Below are 21,036 nucleotides of genomic sequence, written 5' to 3'. Positions count from 1 at the left end.
TCATGTTCTCGATCTTGCTTGCTTGTGTAATTATTTATTTATCTATCTACTTATTTATTTGTTTGTACTTTTGTTTGTTTTCTTCTCAGCTCAAGCTTGTAAATCCTGAGGTACAGGCAGAGCCAAATAGACTAGTTTCTCAATTGCTAGGAACTTAAGGGCTATTCTAGTAGTGGTTAGTATTTCTGAAGATATTTCTTTGTAGCCTTGATTGTTTACTGCTATTATATAATGCCTTTAGGTTGATAATACTATTGGGACAATGTATACCTTGTTCTTGTTCCATAGTCTTTCAATTTCCTCTTTAAATTCAGCATATTTTTGGTGTTTTTATCTCAGTGATTTCTGCATGTCATGTGTGTTAGGAATGGCTATATCTATTAAGTTGCCCCCGCTTGTTTATCCTGTATTATTATATCTATTATATCTTGTTATGGATTGTCTTATCTGTAATAACGAATTGTTCGTAATATAATCTGTGGGACTTTGACTCTAAAACTGGATCAGGCTTGTATTTGTAGTAAGGTGTGGTGTATTACATGAGTTTGTATTTTAAAGCAAGATTTTAGGGAATGATGTGTGCCTGTGTAAGTAATCAGATTGAATTAAACTGCTGCAGGATCCTGTAATGTGTTGGATTGTTTTTGGTTTCTTTGGGCATTTACTGCACGTATCGTCTTGAATTTGTCTGTCTTTTCTTATATATATATTTGATAAAAAATAATTATTAACATTATTTCTTTTTGTATTTGCACAGTTTGTTGTCTTTTGCATATTGGTTGGGTGCGGTCTTTTATTAATTTTATTAGGGTTCTTGTATTTACTGAGTATGCCCACAATAAAATGAATCTCAAGGTTGTAAATGGTAATATATATGTACTTTGATAATAAAGTTACTTTACATTGCAAAGAAGTCAAATCCTACTGAGTGCAGCAAGAAACAAAGGGTATTTGTTGGTCAGTGTTTTATTGTTACCAGGAGAGTTCCACAGTTCAGTTTTTTGTTCTTTGCTTTTTTTTAATGTATGTTAATTATCTAGATCTGCATTAGAAGGTAAGGACACCCTATGGTTTTACAGGTAGAGGAATGTTGTGGAAGATATTAATGACCTAGACAGTTGAACAAAGAAATGACAAATGAAATTTAATCTGAAGAAGTGTGAAATTGTGAGATAATGTATTCGGGGAGTTACAACATGGCAAAGGAAGACATAATAAATCAAAAGTTACAGTGTGTTGTGGAGGGAAAAAGGGAATGTGGATTGTATAATCCTGAAAGATAGCAGGAGAGATTAATAACATAATAACAGAATAGAGATGTTATCCTTCAACAGAATCACAGAAATGTAAGAAAGATATTATGGTAAAAATCTATGTGATACTAGTTGGGGCATTTCTTGAGTTCTGCACACAGTTCTGGTCACCTCAAAACAGGAAAGATATAACTGCCCAGGAGAGAGTACAGAGGAAACTATAAAACTGTAGTTGTGAGGAAAGATAGAATAAGCTAGGATTTTTTAGAAGAAGGCAAGGGAAGACATTATGAGAAAACAGGTAGAGAATATACAAATCTATCAAAACTCAGGAGTAATTTATAAAAATGATTACAATGAAGTGAGGGAAGCTTTTTTTTCCACAGAATAGGAACCTGGAACTCACCACCTGGAGGCTGCTGGAGTTCAGAACTCCCACCACATATTTAACTGATTCTTGGATACATACTTAAAGAACCACGATTTGCTAGTTACAAATCAAATGCTAGAAAATGAGATTAGGTGAACTTGCTCTTTTTTGACAGCACATTGCCTGCAGAGTATCTTAAATTTCCAAGATCCTATGAAGTATGACATGTACTGTCATCTGCCGCCTTCATTGAACACTTTAAACTGAGCAGTACCTTATGCTAAAAAAGAATAAAAATTTCTAGCAAAACAAATTCTTATTAAATTGCTTTGATTGTCCATATATCAATGGCTTGGATTTTACAGAACAGCCCGCATGTAAATTCCTGAATTTTTGCAACTCCCACTTGAACGTGGAGACTTTACCTATAGGCTGAGCTCACTCATATTTCTTTAGATCTGTCTTCTGCTACATGCCACTTGGATTCCAACACTGGGATAAAAGATTGCTGGAATTTTCTTTTTTTTAATCAGAGCAGTCTGTTCATAAACCCTGCTTAGGATACATGAATTTATTCACTTGAACAGAAAATTTGCAGCTGCAAAGATGAAATTTAAGATTAAAATATGTTCCACAGCCTTATTCAATTATTTGAGTTTTAAAAAATCAAACTTTTAAAGTTACTTATTTATCATAGGTTTTTAAATGGTTCTGAATGTCCACTAGAAAACATTATAACTTTGGTAAATGGCAAAGCTAACCGAGCTTCACACTCAGTCAAAGATTTAATTTTCTTTTACATGGGTGGAGCTTGTTGTGGTCCACCCACATTGTACAAAGTTAGTTCATAATGCTGACACATTCCAAGTAGTTTGTCAGCAGGAGTGACTGAACAAATTTCAAGAAAGGAAATAAAAGCCCTAGTAGTTTGAAATAGCATTGTGAATCATCAAAAAAAAGTCCCCATTGTAGTACATGATACTACATGGTACATGGTAGCACTTCTGATTCATTATTTTATATGGCTGCTATTGACAAATTAACACCATCCACATATTTTGAACTTTACAATACATTACCAACCAGACTGCCGGATTTGTGGGTCATCACCCATTAATGCCACCAAATGACGTCTAGTAAAATTCACCAGCCGTCATGAACATTTGCAGAATTTGTATGTACAATTATTAATACATTCTATTTGAGAAGCAGCAGTACTCATCAGCATATTAGAAATCTGGGTGTCAAAGTTTCAAAGTGCATTTATTAGCAAAGAATGTATAAATTATACATCTTTAAGATTTGTTTGCTTACAGGCAGTGGCAAAGCAAGGAACCCAAAAGAACCCAATTAAAAAAAATAAGACAAACCCCACAGTGCCCACAGAAAAAGCAAAAAAAAAATCACAAAATAAATAATATAAACAGTAGAAGCGAGCAACGACAACTGCATTCGGAAGCAAATTGGGTCCTTAGATCCAGATCCCAGGAGCAGCCTGGAGTAGGCCCAAAGCCTTGATATTCAGTTCATCATAGTAGTGGACAAATCATCACCAAGTTTGCAGACACAAATTACAACAGTCGGGAGCAGTCTCACAGTCTTAGCATCACAGAGAGAGAAACCTCGCACTAGGACCCAGGTTCTCCTGCAGTGAATTGCTCTGGCCCTTGAACACGCTGTCCATCGATTCGCTTTGGACATGCATTTTGCTGCTGAAGAAGCCATTCTCAACCTCTCCAAATGGGCTTAGTGCTCAAAGTGATCCACTCTCATACTCGGATTAGTTGGACGGGCATCAGAATTCCTCTGACCAATCTTCTCTCCTCCAAATTGTTCATTCCCACTAACGTGGCTGCAATTCCAAGTATGTGGATTTTGCAGTGCACCAGCAGGGCACACCCTGTGAATTCCCTTTACCTTCACTTGCTTCTTCATTGTTTGCAGTGATAGCTTACCACAATTTACTTCAAATGAAGTGTTATTAGTAATGGTTTTAATCAAATTCCTTTGTTTTTGACTATTAGCAAGCCATCTCATGTTTTTGGTAGCACCATCTTAAACCAGGAGTGGCATTTTTAGCTTTGGCGTTTTTTGGGGACACTTGCCAGAACAGATCAGTGTTTCACCTATATCAGATATATAGGTGAAACACCTATAATAAACAAGTAATTTATGTACGTCATTAGTTAGTGGGATATTTTTGCCCCTGAATCTTGAGATATCTATTTGTATCTGCTGGTCTGTAGTGGCATCAACACTGAATTTCGAAGCAGATGGTCCTGAGTTCAAATCTAGCCGGGTCCCAACCCGAGCAGCAGCAGCAGCAGCTGCTGCATGGAAGCAAGTTCTGGTAGTCTACTTTCATGCCTTGCCGCGAAAACCCTATGGACAACTAGTCGACGTTGTCTCAACAAAGATTATGAGTCCCATTTCAGACATATTAAAGAGAATTCTGCAGGCCATCAGATATTAATACTCTATGGCATATTTTTGGAGGGAGAGATGAAGAGACTCTCCCTCAACTTTTCATTACTGATGCACATAAATATGAGTCCAAAATCAAGTTCCAGAACAGCTGTCGGATGTGGCTGGGTTTACATGTTATGTCAGGCTACAGGACAAAGTCAGGCAGCATCCCTTCCTGATGAGCTTAATGCAAACTATGCACATTGGGGATTGGAATGTTACAACCACCCTGACAGTCTCCAATGAAACTATATCCACAGTCACTGTTACAGACATAGATTAGTGTTCCAGAGAGTGAACTCATGTATAGCATCTGGTGTCCCTGGCCATGTCCTGAGATCCTGTGCAGATCAGCTGACAGGGATACTTGCCTATCCGTGCTTCAGTCTAAGATTTACACTACCATCATCCCGTTTCCTAAGAAAAACAAGTTTACATGCCTTAATGACTACTGCCCATAGATCTAACATCCACCATCATGAAGTGCTTTGAGAGGTTCATCATGGTATGAGTTAATTCCAGCCTCTTAGTCTATATCCACACTAGACCGGATAATATTGAAAATGCCGGTTTCTCATAAAAATGATAGGCGTCCACACTATGCATTTTTGAAAATATCGCTGAAATGGAGATTTCAGCGAATCTCCTCCTACTGGGCATGCACAGGACACATCTACCAAAAACAAGCGACATGTTTGGTGTCAAATCTCACCATAAAAGTGCGCATTTGTGTAGTTACTGTTGGAAAGGAGAGGAGAGAGAGAGACACCGCTTCTACCTCTTCCAACGATTCTGAGTGAGTTGCAGAGAGATCTGTATTTACTAACGATTACCTTTATTGTTCAAACTAACAAATACGTGAATTTATACACTAAATACCTTGTGCGCACACCTGCTGAGTACCCCCGACTCTCCTGGATAGTCAAATAATAGCAAAGGTATTACCCGGGCGGAGGAATTTACGCTGGCCAGGCGCTCCTCGTTCCTCCTGGTCCCGACTCACTCTCCACGTGCTTCACACAGGGTTTTTCTCGCTTGTATCTGCGATGGTTATTCTTTGAAGTTACCGCCATCGGCACACACAAAGCATCCACTTTTATATCCATTGCTTATCAATTCAAATGTTGCATTCCCATGTCATTGGCTGCAGGTCATGTGACTGGCCTTTAATACCTGGTCATTGGCTCTGGTCCAAAGCAGCATCCATCTATTGGCCTCTCCCCATCAAGGGACAGTTGCTGACTCATGGCTCTTTGTTCTCACTCAGTAATGAGCTCGAATCACCTCTGGCATTCACAAGTCTGCATGTTATAGCCGACCAAAGAACACCTCACAAACAACTCCTTATTTGGAAATTACCTCCAGTCCAGCAGATTACCCGGTCTTTGTGACTTATTTAAAACACTAATCAAGTCCAGCATGTCAAGCTCACAAAATGGAGAATCGAGTGTCTTCACAAAATGGCAGCCTCCATCCCCCAAGCACACGGCAAGAACAAAGACTGCTTCCACTGTACTTGATTCATTTGAATTAACTGATTTGAAGATTGTCATTCTTTCTGGCCAACATTACAGACTAGAAAAACTTAAAACAACAGACAGCTGTTGGCTGTCGCGCAGGAGAACTTAAAGTAAAAAAGAACAAATACTGGGGTGTACAGAGGCAACCAACAGGGAGTTCACGGACAGATTGACCCAGCTGACGACGAACATTGAAAAACTGACTAACTCTGTTGCATTAATAAAGCACCTTGTTAAATGTATAAAACATGTCTGCATCAGTGTTATCTTGTATTTCCATACAATGTTACATTAAGCTGTTACACATCTATTGTCAGAGAAGTACTTGCATAAATAGGTAAACCACCTTCATACAAGCAAGGACAGAAAACAGGGCAAAGTGAGTATACTTATTTATTCAGTAAGTTATGGGTCAAAGTATTTGGTGAGTACATTTCTAACTCTTCTGGCTTCAGTCTCATTGCCATCTGTTCTGAAATTGTTAGGTTGCATTCAAGAAAATGAAATAGCGTGCTGCTTTCTGATAGCATTTTCAGATTTCTCTGGTTACCCCATCAACACTGAGCAGCATTTTCAAAAATACCCACCCTGGAAAGTATTTCTTAAAAGCTCTGGTTTCGGGGGACGGAGGGTAAAAACGAAGAGAAAAAGCTTTGGTTACAGATTTATCCGGTGTAGTGTGTATGTAGCCTTAGACAGCCTCTACCCACTGCAATTCACTGACCATTGAAATACACTGACATACACTGGCCTTGGCGAATCTGGATGGAAAAGACACCTATGTACAACTATTGTTCCTGAACACAACTCCACCTTTAGTGTCACAATTCTAAGCAAACACACTTTCAAACTCCTAGATCTAGGAATCAGCATCACCTTAAGTTCCTGTCTTCCTGACCAACAGATTATAATCAGTAAGGATAGGCAGCAACACTTTTACAAGTATTTTCACCACTATGCTGAGTCATCCCTGTTTTGATTTCTTTAGACTACCCAGATTCTGCTTTAATTGCATCTGCGAGTTTGCAGACAAAACCACAATAGAGCGCCTTATCTCAAATAATGATGAGTCAGAGTACAGAAAGGAGCTCGAGAGCCTACTGACATAGTGCCAATAGCAATAACCTCTCACAGAGTGTCAGCAAAACAAAATAGCTAGTCATTGAGCAAGAAGGGGTGGTGCACAGGAACCTATTGCATTAACAGTGTTGAGATTAAGAGTTTCAAATTCCTATGTATGAATATCAGGAATAACCTGTCCTAGTCTAACAAAATTGGATATCGTGGCCAGAAAAGCTCATCAGTGCCTTTACTTCCTCAGGAGGCTGAAGAAGTTTGGCATGTCCCATTTGACACTGACCAATTTTTATTGATGCACCATAGAAAGCATCCTGCCTGGATGCATTGTGGTTTGGTAAGGCAACTGCTCTGCCTATGACCGCAAGAAACTGCAGAGATTGTAGACATAGCTCGGCTCATTACAGAAACCAGAGTCCTTTCCATAGATTCTCTCCTCACTTCTCCTTGTTCAAACAGCCAATATTTTCAAAGACTCTACCCACCCAGACCTTCTCCCTCTCATTGGGCAAAAGTTTCAAAAGCATGGAAGCACATTCCAATAGGCTCAAGGACTGCTTATATTCTGCTGTAAAACTATTGAGGAGTTGCTTGGTTTGATATGATGGCTCTTGACCTCATAATCTACGTTGAAATGAATTTGGACCTTATTCTCTACCAGAACCAGACATTCTCTGTAACCTGTGATACCTCATTCTACACTCAGTTAAAGTTTTACATTGTATTGCTTCAAAGTTCAAAGTAAATTTATTAATAAAGTATATATATGTCACCATATACAACCTTGAGATACATTTTCTTGTGGGCTTTCACAGCAAGTACAACAAAACAAAAATAATAATACATATAATAAATAAGATAATTTTGATATTTATTTTTTACTTTCCCCAATTACTATAATTTTATCTTCAAAGGACCTATGTATTTAATCCTATCTTTTGTAAGTATGGGAGCCAAATTTTCAAAAATATATCATATTCATTTCTTAAATTATATGTAATTTTTTCAAGTGGAATACAACTATGTATTTTATTATTCCAACGATCCATAGTTAAATATAAATCAGATTTCCAACTAACTGCGATAACTTTTTTGGCTACTGCCAATGCAATTTTTATAAATTTTTTCTGATACTTGTTCAATTTAAGTTTCGGTATTGTCCCTTCAATGTCTCCTAATAAAAATAATAGTGGGCTATGTGGGAGTTGTATTCCAATAATTTGTTGCAATAAAAGTCTTAAATTTATCCAAAATGGTTGAATTTTAAAACAAGACCAAGTAAAATGTAAAAAGGTACCAATTTCTTGATTACATCGAAAACATTGGTCAGACATATTTGAATTTAATCTATTTATTTTCTGTGGTGTTATATATAATTGATGTAAAAATTATATTGTATTAATCTAAGTCAAAAATAAATTAAAAAATAGATATCAAAATTATTTTGAACTCCATGGAGCATGTGGGGATCCTCCGATATCCAGGCAATCTTTCTCTTCTTTCTTTCTTTTTTTTTGATAAGGGTTAAGGGGAGGGGGGGAGGGTTAATATTATCTTTCTTACTATTTTACTATTACATTTATTCTTTGTAATTTCTAAAATTTAATATATAAATAACTATAATAAATAAGTAAACAATAAATATGAAAAACATGACATGGAGTACTTGAAAGTGAGCCCATAGGTTGTGGGAACAGTTCAGTAATGGTGTGAGTGACGTGCAGTTATCCCTTCTGGTTCAAGAGCCTGATGGTTGAAGGGTAATAATTGTTCCTTGATCTGGTGCTATGGGTCCTGAGGCTCCTGTACCTCATTTCTGATGGCAGCAGCAAGAAAAGAGCATGGTGGGTGTCTCTGATGATGCATTCTACTGTCCTCTGACAACATTCCATGTGGATGTGTTCAGTGGTGGGGAGGGCTATACCCATGATGGACTGAGGTGTACCTGTTATTTTTGTAGGCTTATCTGATCAACGACATTGGTGTTTCCATACCAGGTCATGATGCAACCAGTCAATATACCCTCCACTACACATCTATAGATTTAGGGCACATGCCAAACACTCACAAACTTCTAAGCAAGTATAAGAGCTGCTGTTCTTCCTTTTTAATGGCATTTACATGCTGGATCCAGGACAGATCCTCTGAACTGATGACACTGAGGAATTTAAAATGACTGACCTTCTCTGCCTCTGATCCTCTGATGAGGACTGGCTCATGGACCCCTGGTTTCCTCCTCCTAAAGTTAGTAACCAGGATCTTGGACTTAATGAGAAGTTGTGGTTGTGACACCGCTCATCCAGATTTTTGATTTCCCTCCTTTATGCTGATTTATCACTACCTTTGATTTGGCCAACGGCAGTGGTGCCATCAGTGAATTTAAATATGGCAATGGAGCCATATTTGTAATATTTGGAGTCATAAGTGTAAAGAGAGCAGAGCAGAGGGCTAAGCACACAGTCTGTGGTGCACCTGTGCTGATGGCGATTGTGCAGGAAATGTTGTTGCTAATCTGAAATAACTGGAGTCTGCAAGTGAGGAAATCAAGGATCTAGTTGCAAAAGGAGATATTGAAGCCGAAGCCTTGGAGCTTATTGATATCGATCAGCTCTGTTGTAAAGAATTGTTCTATATGAATGGCAGGCAAGACAGGTTTATCAGTATACCTTAGTACATGTGACAATAATGAAACAAATTACCAATTACTCAATTTAATTCATTACCAATAAATCCTTTGAAAATTCAAGGGAATGAAACTGCTGTTTTATATAAAATATGATACATCCCTTCCACAAATGCTTAAGGGGAACATGAGGGGAAACATGAGGGTGGGCCGAGCTGCCAGCACAAGTGGTAGATGCGACTTCGATTTCAACATTCAGGAGAAATTTGAACAGGTACACGGATAGGAGGAATATGGAGGGTTATGATCCAAGTGCTGGTTGATGGGACTAGGCAGTCCAAATGCTTTGGCACAGACTCGATGGGCTGAAGGGCCTGTTTCTGTGCTGTAGTTTTCTATGAGTCTGTGGCCCTGACATTACAACGTTCATTTCTGTAGAAATGAACTGATTCCTCATGTCCGTCAGATGACATTGAAAATAAAATTTAAGACATGGTTTTGCTTTTGCCTTGAAACTTTTAAAAATGTGCAATGCAAATATTGTAATGTAAATTTTAAGTCTGTAAGTACAGTCCTGATGTTTTCTGGATGACTTTAGAAAGAATTTGAATGAATTTTGAATTGCAAATTTTGGGGCAAGTATGGGCAAAAGGGACTTGCTTAATTGAGTTTCGTGGTCATCGTGGATGTTTTGGGCCAAATAGCCTGTTTCCATGTAGTATTGTTCTATGACTCTATTGCTCTAATAGTGGCAAATAGAGGATTATATTTCCTTGTAGAAACATGTACAATGCTCACATTCAACATAGTGGGAGGATATTAAATTTCCTTGTAAAATGCCTGGATCACAATATTTTCACAGAGCTGAAACATTATATCAAATAATCCAGTGTGATGAATTTTATAAATTAGTAATAATCCTGTGTATCTTAAAGCAATGAATAAATTAGCACCTTTTCAGAGAAAGTAGAAATGAAATCATGATAAAGCTGGTCAAGTGTGGAAGAGTTGATCGTTGCTGATATAGGAGACCATTAGATTCTTTGGGTTCGTGCTGCTGTCAGCTGGAAAGCCTTATCAGCCCCATAGACAAATGAAAGACTGCAGATACTAGAACTCCAAAGCAACATGTACTAACTACTGGAGGCACACAGCAGATCAGGCAGCATCAATGGAAATGAATAAACAGTCAATATTTCAGGCCAAGACCCTTCTTCAGGACTGAAGAGGAAGGGGGAAGGCGCCAGATTAAAAAGTTGGAGGGAGAGGAGGTGAAAGGTGAAGACAGGTGGGTGGGAAGGTAAAGAGTGGAGAAGAAGGAATCTGATAGGAGTGGAGAGTCAACCACAGAAGAAAGGGAAGGAGCAGGGGACCCAAGGGAAAGTGATAGGCAGGTAAGGAGAGGTAAAAAGCTAGTGTGGGAAACAGAGAAAGTGGGAAGGAAAGGCAAATTTTTTTATCCAGAAGGAGAAATCAATATACATGCCATTAGGTTGGAGGCTACTCAGATGGAATATAAGGTGTAACTCCTCCACACTGATGGTGGCCTCATCTTGGCACAAGAGGACCTACATATCAAAGTGGGAATGAGAATCAGAATTGAGTTATTTGGGCACAGTGAAGTTCCGCTTTTGGTGGATGGAGTGGAGGTGCTCGACGAAGCAGTTCCCCCAATTTATGACAGTTCTCTCCAATATAGAGGAGACCACATCGACACAAGAGAAAATCTCCAGCAGAGTCACAGGTGAAGTGTTGCCTCATCTGGAAGGAAACTTTGGGACCCTGAATGAAGGTGAAGACCGCTTGCAGGGATAAGTGCCAGGAGGGAGATTAGTGAGGAGGGACAAATGGACAAAGAAATCCAGAAGGAAGTGATCCCTGAGGGAAGGTGGGGGGGGGGCAGGGGGGCGGTTTGGTAAATATATGTTTCGTGGCAGGATCCCTTTGGAGCTGGTGGAAGTTGCAGAGGATGATTTGTGGATACTTATAGGATGATAGATAAGGACAAGAGGAACTCTATCATTGTTAAGGTGTGGGAAGATGAGGTGAGTGTGAATGTTTGGGAAATGGAGGAGATGCAGGTGAGGGCAGCATCAATAGTGGAGGAAAGGAAACCCAGTTCTTTGAAGAAGGAGGGCATCTCTGGAAAGGAAAGCTATATTCTAGGAATAGTTGCGGCGTAGGTGAAGGAACTGAGGAAAGGGAATAGCATTTTGACAGAAGATAGGCTAGGACGAGGTAGAGTTATGATAACTGTAAGAATCAGTAGGCCTATAAATTATGTCAAATGGCAGTTTGTCTCCAGAGACAAAAACAGAGAGACTGAGAAAGGAGAGGGAGGTATAGAAATGTACCATGTGAATTTAAGGGCAGGGGTGGAAGTTGAAGGCGAAGTTGATGAAATTGACAAGCTCAACATGGGTGCATGAAGCAGCACCAAATCGACAACATTGCAGAGAGAGACCAAGGAAGGCTTTGAACATGGACTGTCCTGCATAGTCAACAAAGAGGCAGGCATAGCTGGGGCCCATGCGGGTGCCCATGGCTAACCCTCAAGTCCAGAGAAAGTGGGAGGAGCCAAAGGAAAAATTGTTGAGGGTGAGGACCAGCTCTGCCAGATAGAGCAGGGTGGTGGTGGAGGGAAATTGGTTGGTTCTTTTGTTAAAAAAAGAAACAGAACTTCGAGGCCATCTTGATGGGGGATAGAATTGTATAGGGACTGAACATCCATGGTTAAAATGCGACGGTCAGGGCCAGGAAGTTGGAAGTTACTGAGGAGATAAAGAGCATGAGAAGTGTTGCAGATGTGAGTGAGAAGGGACTGAACCAAGGGAATGGAATCAAGGTATGAGAGCACGAGTTCAGTGGGACAGGAGCAGGCCGAGACAATAGGCCTACCCAGGTCTTGGGTAGGAGGTTGAAGCGAGCGGTTCAGGGTAAGGGAACTATGAATTTGGTGATTCTCATCTTATTTCCCAGAAGTGCCTGCAGGTTATTCTCCGTTTCATGCCTATCAAAATTCCCTTGAGCCTTTTCCAAATACTTTAATTAAGGGGTGATTTACATTAACCAGTGAACCTATGAGCATGTCTGAGGTCTGATGAAGGAACATCCAAAGGCAGCCATAAGGAGAATGTGCAAACTTCACAGAGGTAGGAATGAATCCAGGTCGCAGAGCTGAGGGGTAACACTGTTACTGGAATAAGCCTTGCCCCATTCCAACATCAAATATGACCTTATCTCGCTTCAAAGTCAAAATAAATTTCATATCAAAGTGTGTATATGTCACCATATACACATTGAGATTAATTTTCTTGCAGACATTTACAGGAAAATAAATAAATACAACAGTATTAATGAAAAGTACACAAAAACAAAGACTGACAAACAACCAATGTGTAAAAGAAGACAAATTGTGCAAATAAAATGATAAATAAACAATAGTCAGAACATACATTATTGGGTCTGTAGGTTTTGGAATTAGTTCGGAGTTGAAGTGAGTGATGTTATCCATGCTGGTTCGGGAGTCTGATGGTTGTAGGGTAATAACTGTTTCTGAACATTGTGGCGTGGGACTGAAAGCTCTTACTTCCTCCTGCACTTCCAAGCATGATTACCTTCATTGGAAAGTAGTTATAAGATCATATTGTCTTTGTAGCAAAGATACGAGAAATTACTTTTTATTAATCGATATGGTACTAAGTATGACTCTGCAAAACCACTCAGTTGTTTTTCTGCTCTCTTTCTGTTGACAGGAGCACTCTCATATGCCGAACTTGGGACAAGTATAAATAAATCAGGTGCCCATTACATATACATTCTGGAAGCGTTTGGTCCACTGCCAGCTTTTGTTAGAGTTTGGGTGGAACTGATCGTCATACGGTGAGTAATTTTACAAAGTCATTTTGCCTACAGTCAGGGGAGTTCCCGTCTGTTGCTATTACAGACAAAATGGGGAGCTCAGGAGATAAGGCAACATCTATGGAAATGAATAAACAGTCGACATTTCAGGTCAAGACCCCAAATCAGGACTGGAAAGGAAGGGGGAAGATGTCAGAATAAGAAGGTGAGGTAGGGAAAGAAGGACAAACTAGAAGGTGACAGGTGAAACCCGGTGGGTGGGAGAGGGGGGTGATGGAAGGTGAGAGGTGGGAAAGGTAAAGGGCTGAAGGAATCTGATAAGAGAAGAGAGTGGGCCGTGGGAGAAGGGGAAGGAAGAGGGAGAGGTGATAGGCAAGTGGGGATTAAAGGTAAGAGGCCAGAGTGGAGAATTGAAGAAGGTGGGGGGATATTACCAGAAATCGATGTTTATGCCATCACGTTTGAGGCTACTTAGTTGGAATATGATTTGGTCTGATAGAACTTGATTATATCTCTTCCCACCCTGTGTCCAGCAAAAAATGCCATTCTCTTTTTCAGTTCCTTCATCTCCAATGCATCTGCTCCCAAAATAAGGTTTTACTTTTTAGGATATCAAAGATATCTGTGTCTCCTCCTCTGCCACAATGAAGTCACTCTCAGGTTGGAGGAGCAACACCTTATATTCTATTTAGGTAACTTCCAACCTAATGGCATGAATACTGATTTCTCTAACTTCTGGTAATATTTTTCCCTTTCCCCTCTCCTCTTCAATTCCCCATGCTAGCCTTTTACCTCTTCTCGTCACCTGCCTATCATCTCCCCCTGCTGCCCCTCCTCCTTTCATTTCTCCCACGGTCCATTCTCCTCTTCTATCAGATTACGTCTTCTCCAGCCCTTTACCTTTCCCACCTATCACCTCCCAGTTTTTTACATCATCCTCCTTCCCTCACCAAACTGGCTTCATCTATCACCTTCTAGCTTGTCCTTCTTTCCTTCACCCACCTTCCCCGTCCTCTCCAGCCCTGATGAAGTGTCTCGGCCCAGAGCGTCAACTGTTTATTTATTTCACTAGCTGCCTGACCGGCTGAGTTCTTCAAGCATTTTCTGTGTGTTGCTCTGGATTTCCAGCATCTGAGGAATCTCCTATGTGTCACAAGCTTTGTTGTAGCCTGTGTTTTTTCATGAGGAAAAAGAACAATGTTTGATTGGAAACCTAAACACAAGAAAAAGAAGCAGATTTCAAGAATCCATGACCATTTCTGTAACAGACCCCTTATTTTAAAAGAAAGGCGGCAACTATATGAAGAATGGCATTTTGATTGGCTGTATCACTATATGAAATGGACGGGATACTACACAGGATCAAAGTAAACTGTAGGGAGTGGCAAAGTAAGTCAGCTGCGTTATAGGTACTAGGCTCCGTAGTATCCACAGTATCTTCAAGGAGTGGTGCATCAGAAAGGCAGTGTCCATTATTAAGGATCCTCACCACCCAGGACATGTCTTCTTCTCACTGGTACCATCAGGAAGGAAGTATAGAAGCCCAAAGGCACACATTCAGCAATTCAGGAACAGCTTCTTCCCCTCTGCTATCTGATTTCCGATTTCCAATTTCCAAATGGACATTCAACATATGAACAGTACATCACTATTTTAATTTCTTTTTCCACTAGTTATTTTAACATTTAATACACACACACACACACACACACACACACACACACACTTATTCAGTCTATCATGTATTTCATTGTACTGCTGCCGCAAAGTTAACAAATTTCATGACATGTGCCAGTGATGATAAACCTGATTCTAATTTTCAACATTCGGCTCGACTTGCTGAATGTGTGGTTATATATAAATCTGATTTTGCACATTTTTCGTTATGACAGTAAGAAATTATATGGTACTTTTACACAATATTAAATATGCACCTTGGCTTTGATGTTTGACATGATTGTCTGAGCTTCTTGCTGCTGACAGACTGGCATTTGAATTTCAAGTCCTTTCATGTTATAACACTGCTCATTTACAGCCTAAATGAGTACAGTAGTCTTTCAGCTACATTTTCAAACTGTTTTGGTTGTCATGCTGGAACATTAACCCTCTCTCATCTGTTGCACATCCAGGAGATGCCTTGTTTCTTCACGTGCAGACGTTCAGGATTAAGGATAGCAACTGGATCACTGCAGTATACAGTAAATCTCAAAATATATCAAAGTTTAAACATTCTAAGTGCAACATAAACTTATTATCAGTATACATATATTGTCACCACATACAATCCTGAAATTCATTTTCTTCCCACCATACTCAATAAATCGAGCAACACAAAGGAATCAATTGGACAAAGAGCTAATGTGCAAAAGACACATTAGTGCAAATATAAAAGATAAATAATACTAAATAAATAAGCAATAAATATTGAGAACATGAGATGAAGAGACCTTGAAAGTGAGTCCATAGTTTGTGGAAGCGGTTCGGTGATGGCGTGAGCGAAGTTGACTGAAGTTATCCCCTCTGGTTCAAGCGTCTGATGACTGAGGGGTGATAACTATTCCTAAACATAGGAACGTGGGTCATGTGGGTCTTGTACCTTCTTCCTGATGGCAGCAGTGAGATGAGAGTATGCACAGGGTGGTGGGGATCCTTGATGTGCTCAAAATGATAACACTGAGTTCCTGACCTTTCCCACTTCTGATCCCCTGATGTTGACTGGCTCATAGACCTCTGGTTTCCTTCTCCTGAAGTCAATAATCAGCTGCTTGGTCTGGCTGACATTGAGTGAGAGGTTCTTGTTGTGGCACCACTCAGCCACATCTTCAGTCTCCCTCCTATATGCTGATTTGTCACTGCCTTTGATTTGGCCAATGACAGCAGTGTCATCAGCAAACCTAAATATAGCATTGTAGCTATGCTTAGCCTCATAGTCATAAGTATAAAGTGAGTAGAGAAGAGAACTAAGCACACAACCTTATGATGTACCTGTGCTGATAGGATTGTGGAGATGTTGTTACTAATCCAAATTGACTGGGGTCTGAAGGGAGGAAATCAAGGATACATTTGTGCAAGAGGTATTGAGGCCTAGGTCTTGAAGCTCTTTGATTAGCTTTGAAGGGATAATAATATTGTATACTGAACTGTAGTTGATAAAGAGCATCTTGATGCATGTATCTTTGCTGTCCAGATGTTCCAGGGTTGAGTGAAAGGCCAATGAAATGACATGGGCTCTGGACCTTTTGTGCCGGTGTTCAAATTGGAGTGGATTCAAGTTTCTTCTCAGGCAGGAGTTGATATGTTTCATCACCAAACTCTCAAAGCATTTAATCACAGTGGATGTAAGTGCTACTGGATGATAGTCATTGAGGTATGTTACCATGCTTTTCTTAGTCACTGGTATAATTGAAGCCTGTTTGAAGTTTGTGTGTACCTCAGGCGGCCAATGTGAAAGGTTAAAGATATCGGTGAGTACTCCTGCCAGTTGAAAAGCACAAGTCTTTTGTACTCAGCCAGGTACTCTGTGTGGGCTGAAAGCTTTCCGTGAGTTCATCCTCCTGAAGGATGCTCTCACTCCAGCCTCAGGGACTGAAATCAAAAGATCATTGGGGGCTGTGGGAGTCCATAAAGATTCCTCCATGCTTCAATGGTCAAAGTGAAGGTATTGAGCTCATCTGGGAATGAAGCCTTGTTGTCACCTATGTCATTTGGTTTCACTTTGTAAGAAAGAATAGCATTCAAGCTCTGCTACAGCTGTTGAGCAATTAAGTTTGATCTGGAAGTACTTTTTCACATGTGAGGTGGCTTTCCAGAGATTGTTTCTGGAGTCTTTAGACCATAAGACGTAAGACATAGGAGCAAAATTAAGCCATCTGTAGAGTTGCATGAACCTAAAAAAGTATTTCTAAAGACCTGAGTGTTCCATCAGTCCACAGTAAGAGAAATTGTCTACAAATGGAGGAAACTCAGTACTGTTGTTAACTCCCTAGAAGTGCACATCCTGCAAAGATCACACCAGGAGCATTTGTAATGCTGAAGGTGGTGAAAACGAGCCCAAGGGTAACAACAAAAGACCTGCAGAGATCTCTAGAACTTGCTAAAGCCACTGGTCATGTGTTCACTATAAGAAAAACATAGAACAAGAATGGTTTCATGGAAGGACACCATGGAGGAAACCACTGCTCTCCAAAAAAAAAATCAAGTTTGCAAAGGACCACCTGGATGTTCTGCAATGCTTCTGGACCAAATTTCTGTGGACAGATGAGACAGAAGCTGAACTTTTTGGCAGAAATCGACATTGCTATGTTTGGAAGAAATAGGGTACTGTACACTAACACCAAAACCACATTCTAACTGTGAAGCATGATGGAAGGAGGATCATTGTTTGAGGCTGCTTTGCTGTCTCAGGACTTGGACAACTTGCAATGGTTGAAGGGACAATGAATACAAAATTGTAGTAAGATGTTTACAGGAGAATGTCAGGGTAGATGCCCATCACCTGAAGCTTAATACAGGTTGGATGATAAAACAGACAGTGATCTGAAAGACAAGAGTAAATCAACAACAGAATAGTTTTAAAAGAAGAAAATTCATCTTTTCGAATGACTGTGTCAATGTCCTGACCTTAATCCTATAGAAATGTTGTGAAAAGACTTGAAGCAAATAGTTCATGCAAGGAAGCCTACCAACATCCCAAAGTTAAAGCAGTTTTGTAAGGAGAACTGGCCTAAAATTCCTCTACGCCAATATGCAGAACTGATCAACAGTTACTAGAAATGTTTGGTTGAAGTTATTGTACAACAGGGTGACACCAGTTATTGAAAGCAAAGTTTCACATACTTTTCCCCACAGATACATGTAGTATTGGATCATTTTCCTCAATAAATAACTGAACAAGTATTATGCTTCTTGTGTTACATATTCAATTGGTTCTCTTCATCTAATTTTAGGATTTACATGAAGATCTTAAAACATTTTAGTTCATACTTATGCAGAAATGGAGAAAATTCTTCAGGGTTCAAAACTTTCTAACAGCATTGTATGCCTGTAGAGCTGGAACCAAATTTACAGCTGTAGGATAGTGTAGCTCTTGTCTGTTGTGTTGCTGTTTAGTGTGCCCTTGCTCCAGTTTAGCCAGGCTGTTCATTGTCAAAGCAACAAGCATTTAATTACCAAACATCAGCTCAAATTTTGCTCAAGTTAATATAAGAATAAGCTGAATGCAGGGACTTTTGACCAATCACTGGTATGGAAATAGCAAATGTAAAGTTACCTGGGTTTCAGCAATTAAGTTACAGAGAAAGGTTGAACAAGTTAGGTCTCTATTCATTGGAGCGTAGAAGGTTGAGGGGGGATTTGATCGAGGTATTTAAAATTTTGAGAGGGATAGATAGGGTTGACGTGAACAGGCTGTTTCTATTGAGAGTAGGGGAGATTCAAACTAGAGGACCTGATTTGAGAGTTAGGGGGCAGAAGTTTAAGGGAAACAAGAGGGGGTATTTCTTTACTCAAAGAGTGATAGCTGTGTGGAATGAGCTTCCTGTAGAAGTAGTAGAGGCCAGTTCAGTTGTGTCATTTAAGGTAAAATTGGATAGGTATATGGACAGGAAAGGAGTGGAGGGTTATAGGCTGAGTGCGGGTAGGTGGGACTAGGTGAGATTAAGGGTTCGGCACGGACTAGGAGGGCCAAGATGGCCTGTTTCCATGCTGTGATTGTTAAATGGTTATATGGTTAATTCCAAGTATTATTCACATAAAGTATCACACTCAGTTACATAAATGGCAAATATGGTTTCTTTAGTGTTACCTGCCTCAATGATACTGGAGAGTAGTCAGAGACAAGAGTAAAGAACCTACAACGTAGAAAACAACATTTCTTATGGAGGATATGTCTACAGGGAGCTTCTTGAAGCACCTACAGGACCAGAAATAATTTCTGGTAATTAGACTAAAATGTAGAGAGGATTGTCATTTGCTGCAGTCCTTAAAATGATATCAACCAGTATTCTACATGTTATATTACCTGACTCCCCAACTTATTCTCTTCTAATTATACTGTTAATCCAAAATATTACTTTGGGAACTATTAGCATTCTATTAAATGACAATTGTGACCCATTTAATGTTACCTGTGGTAATGTTACAGGATGGTTGTCAAAGACAGATCAGAGATACTTTATCAAGGAAATTACAGTGTTCAAAACAGCATTTCAGTGACATCAGTTCAAATTAAACACTTTTTAACAAAATCAATATTAAAGTTAGTCTGATTAACAGTAACCATGCAATTGCTGAATAGTTGTAAGCCATTTCGAGTTCATTAACATCCATCAATAAAGAGCGTTGGCCATCCTGATACGGCCCGCTGATTTGTGACTCCAAACTCATCAACTGGTTATATTTCCAAAGACATTCTGTAAACAAATAACCTTTCCTTAAAGTGCAAACTTCATGGACAAATGAAAGTTGTCAATGAGGGCAACGAGGAGCAGCAGAAGGGTACCAGCCTCCAAAATGCCACATATGACGTACATTCTGTATATAGACAAAAGGGTTAGTTTCTTTCCGTTTGAACTACTTTAACCTTAATATGGACAGAGCTGACTGGCCCACAACAAAGGAGAGCCACTTCCCTCAGTATGTTGAAATGGCATTTTCTCTGGAAAATAAGACTGTCATGTCAGGTGGTAGGAATTGTCATGAGACATGTGGTAAAAGACCAGCAGGCCATCATGTATTACCAGTGGATGTCAACATCACTATCACTCCAAACAGGGACACAAGCTGTCCCAACAATTATCTGAAAAAGGTATGAGGTTATGGGTGTATTGTTGGTAGAATCTCAGATGGAGATGAGAGGGTGAAGAGGAGCAATACCAACTAGTGAAGTGATGCTGCAGTGACAACCTTGCCATCAATGTCAGTAAGATGAAAAAGCTAATTGTGGACTTCTGGAAGAGTAAGACTGAAGGAACGTATACCAATCCTCACGGAGGAATCAGAAGTGGAGAGAGAGACAGCAGCTTCAAGTTCTTGGGTGTCAAGATCTCTGAGGACCTAAATTGTTCCCAACATATCAATGCAGCTACAAACAAGGCAAAATAGCTAATATACTTCATTAGGAGTTTGAAGGGATTTGGTATGTCAACAAAAACCTCAAAAATTTCTATAGATGCACCACGGAGTGCATTGTGACAGGGTGCATCTCTGTCTGGAATGGGGGGGGGGGGGGGGTCTACTGCACAGGACCAAAAGAAGCTGCAGAAAATCATAAATATAATTGGCTGCTTCTTGGGTACTAGCCTACAAAATGCCCAGGACATCTTCATGGAGCGGTGTCTCAGAAAGGCAGCGTCCATTATTAAGGACCTCCAGCACCCAGGGCATGCCCTTTTTTCATTTTTACCATCAGGTAGGAGGTTGAGAAGCCTGTATGCACACATTCAGCGATTCAGAACAGCTTCTTCCCCTCTGCCATTCAATTTCTAAATGGACATTGAACCCGTGAACATTACTTCAATTTTTTAATATATAGTATTTCTATCTTTGCACAATTTTTAATCTATTCAATATACAAATACTGTAATTAATTTACTTATTTTTTAATGATTCTTTTTTTCAATATGATGTATTGCATTGAACTGCTGCTGCTAAGTTAATGAATTTCACGACACATGCCAGTGAAAATAAACCTGATTCTGATTCTGATTCTGTTGTGCGCAAAATAATTAGGAGCATTGAAAGGATTTTCTTAACAAAATTCAGCAACTTTAAATTCCTGTACCTGCCCAATACTGCTAGGTTTGTGATGCATGCATGCAATTAACAGAGTACAATGAACAAAATGTTTGTGTTTCATTATGTTCCTTT

General features: G+C 39.6%; 1 protein-coding gene across 1 annotated transcript in view; it reads left to right on the top strand.

Annotated features, from left to right (window-relative positions):
• The window catches only part of slc7a11 (solute carrier family 7 member 11), a 158,725-nt gene that overhangs the window by 16,903 nt on the left and 120,786 nt on the right, over positions 1 to 21,036 (top strand). Inside the window, exon 2 of the mRNA XM_059963389.1 lies at positions 13,065 to 13,191. Within this exon, the coding sequence (XP_059819372.1) occupies positions 13,065 to 13,191 (127 nt within the window). The remainder of the gene's footprint in view (positions 1 to 13,064; positions 13,192 to 21,036) is intronic.

This window comes from Hypanus sabinus, chromosome 3 (genome assembly GCF_030144855.1).
Source record: "Hypanus sabinus isolate sHypSab1 chromosome 3, sHypSab1.hap1, whole genome shotgun sequence".
Taxonomy (NCBI): Eukaryota; Metazoa; Chordata; class Chondrichthyes; order Myliobatiformes; family Dasyatidae; genus Hypanus; species Hypanus sabinus.
This window is presented reverse-complemented; position numbering and strand designations above follow the sequence as displayed.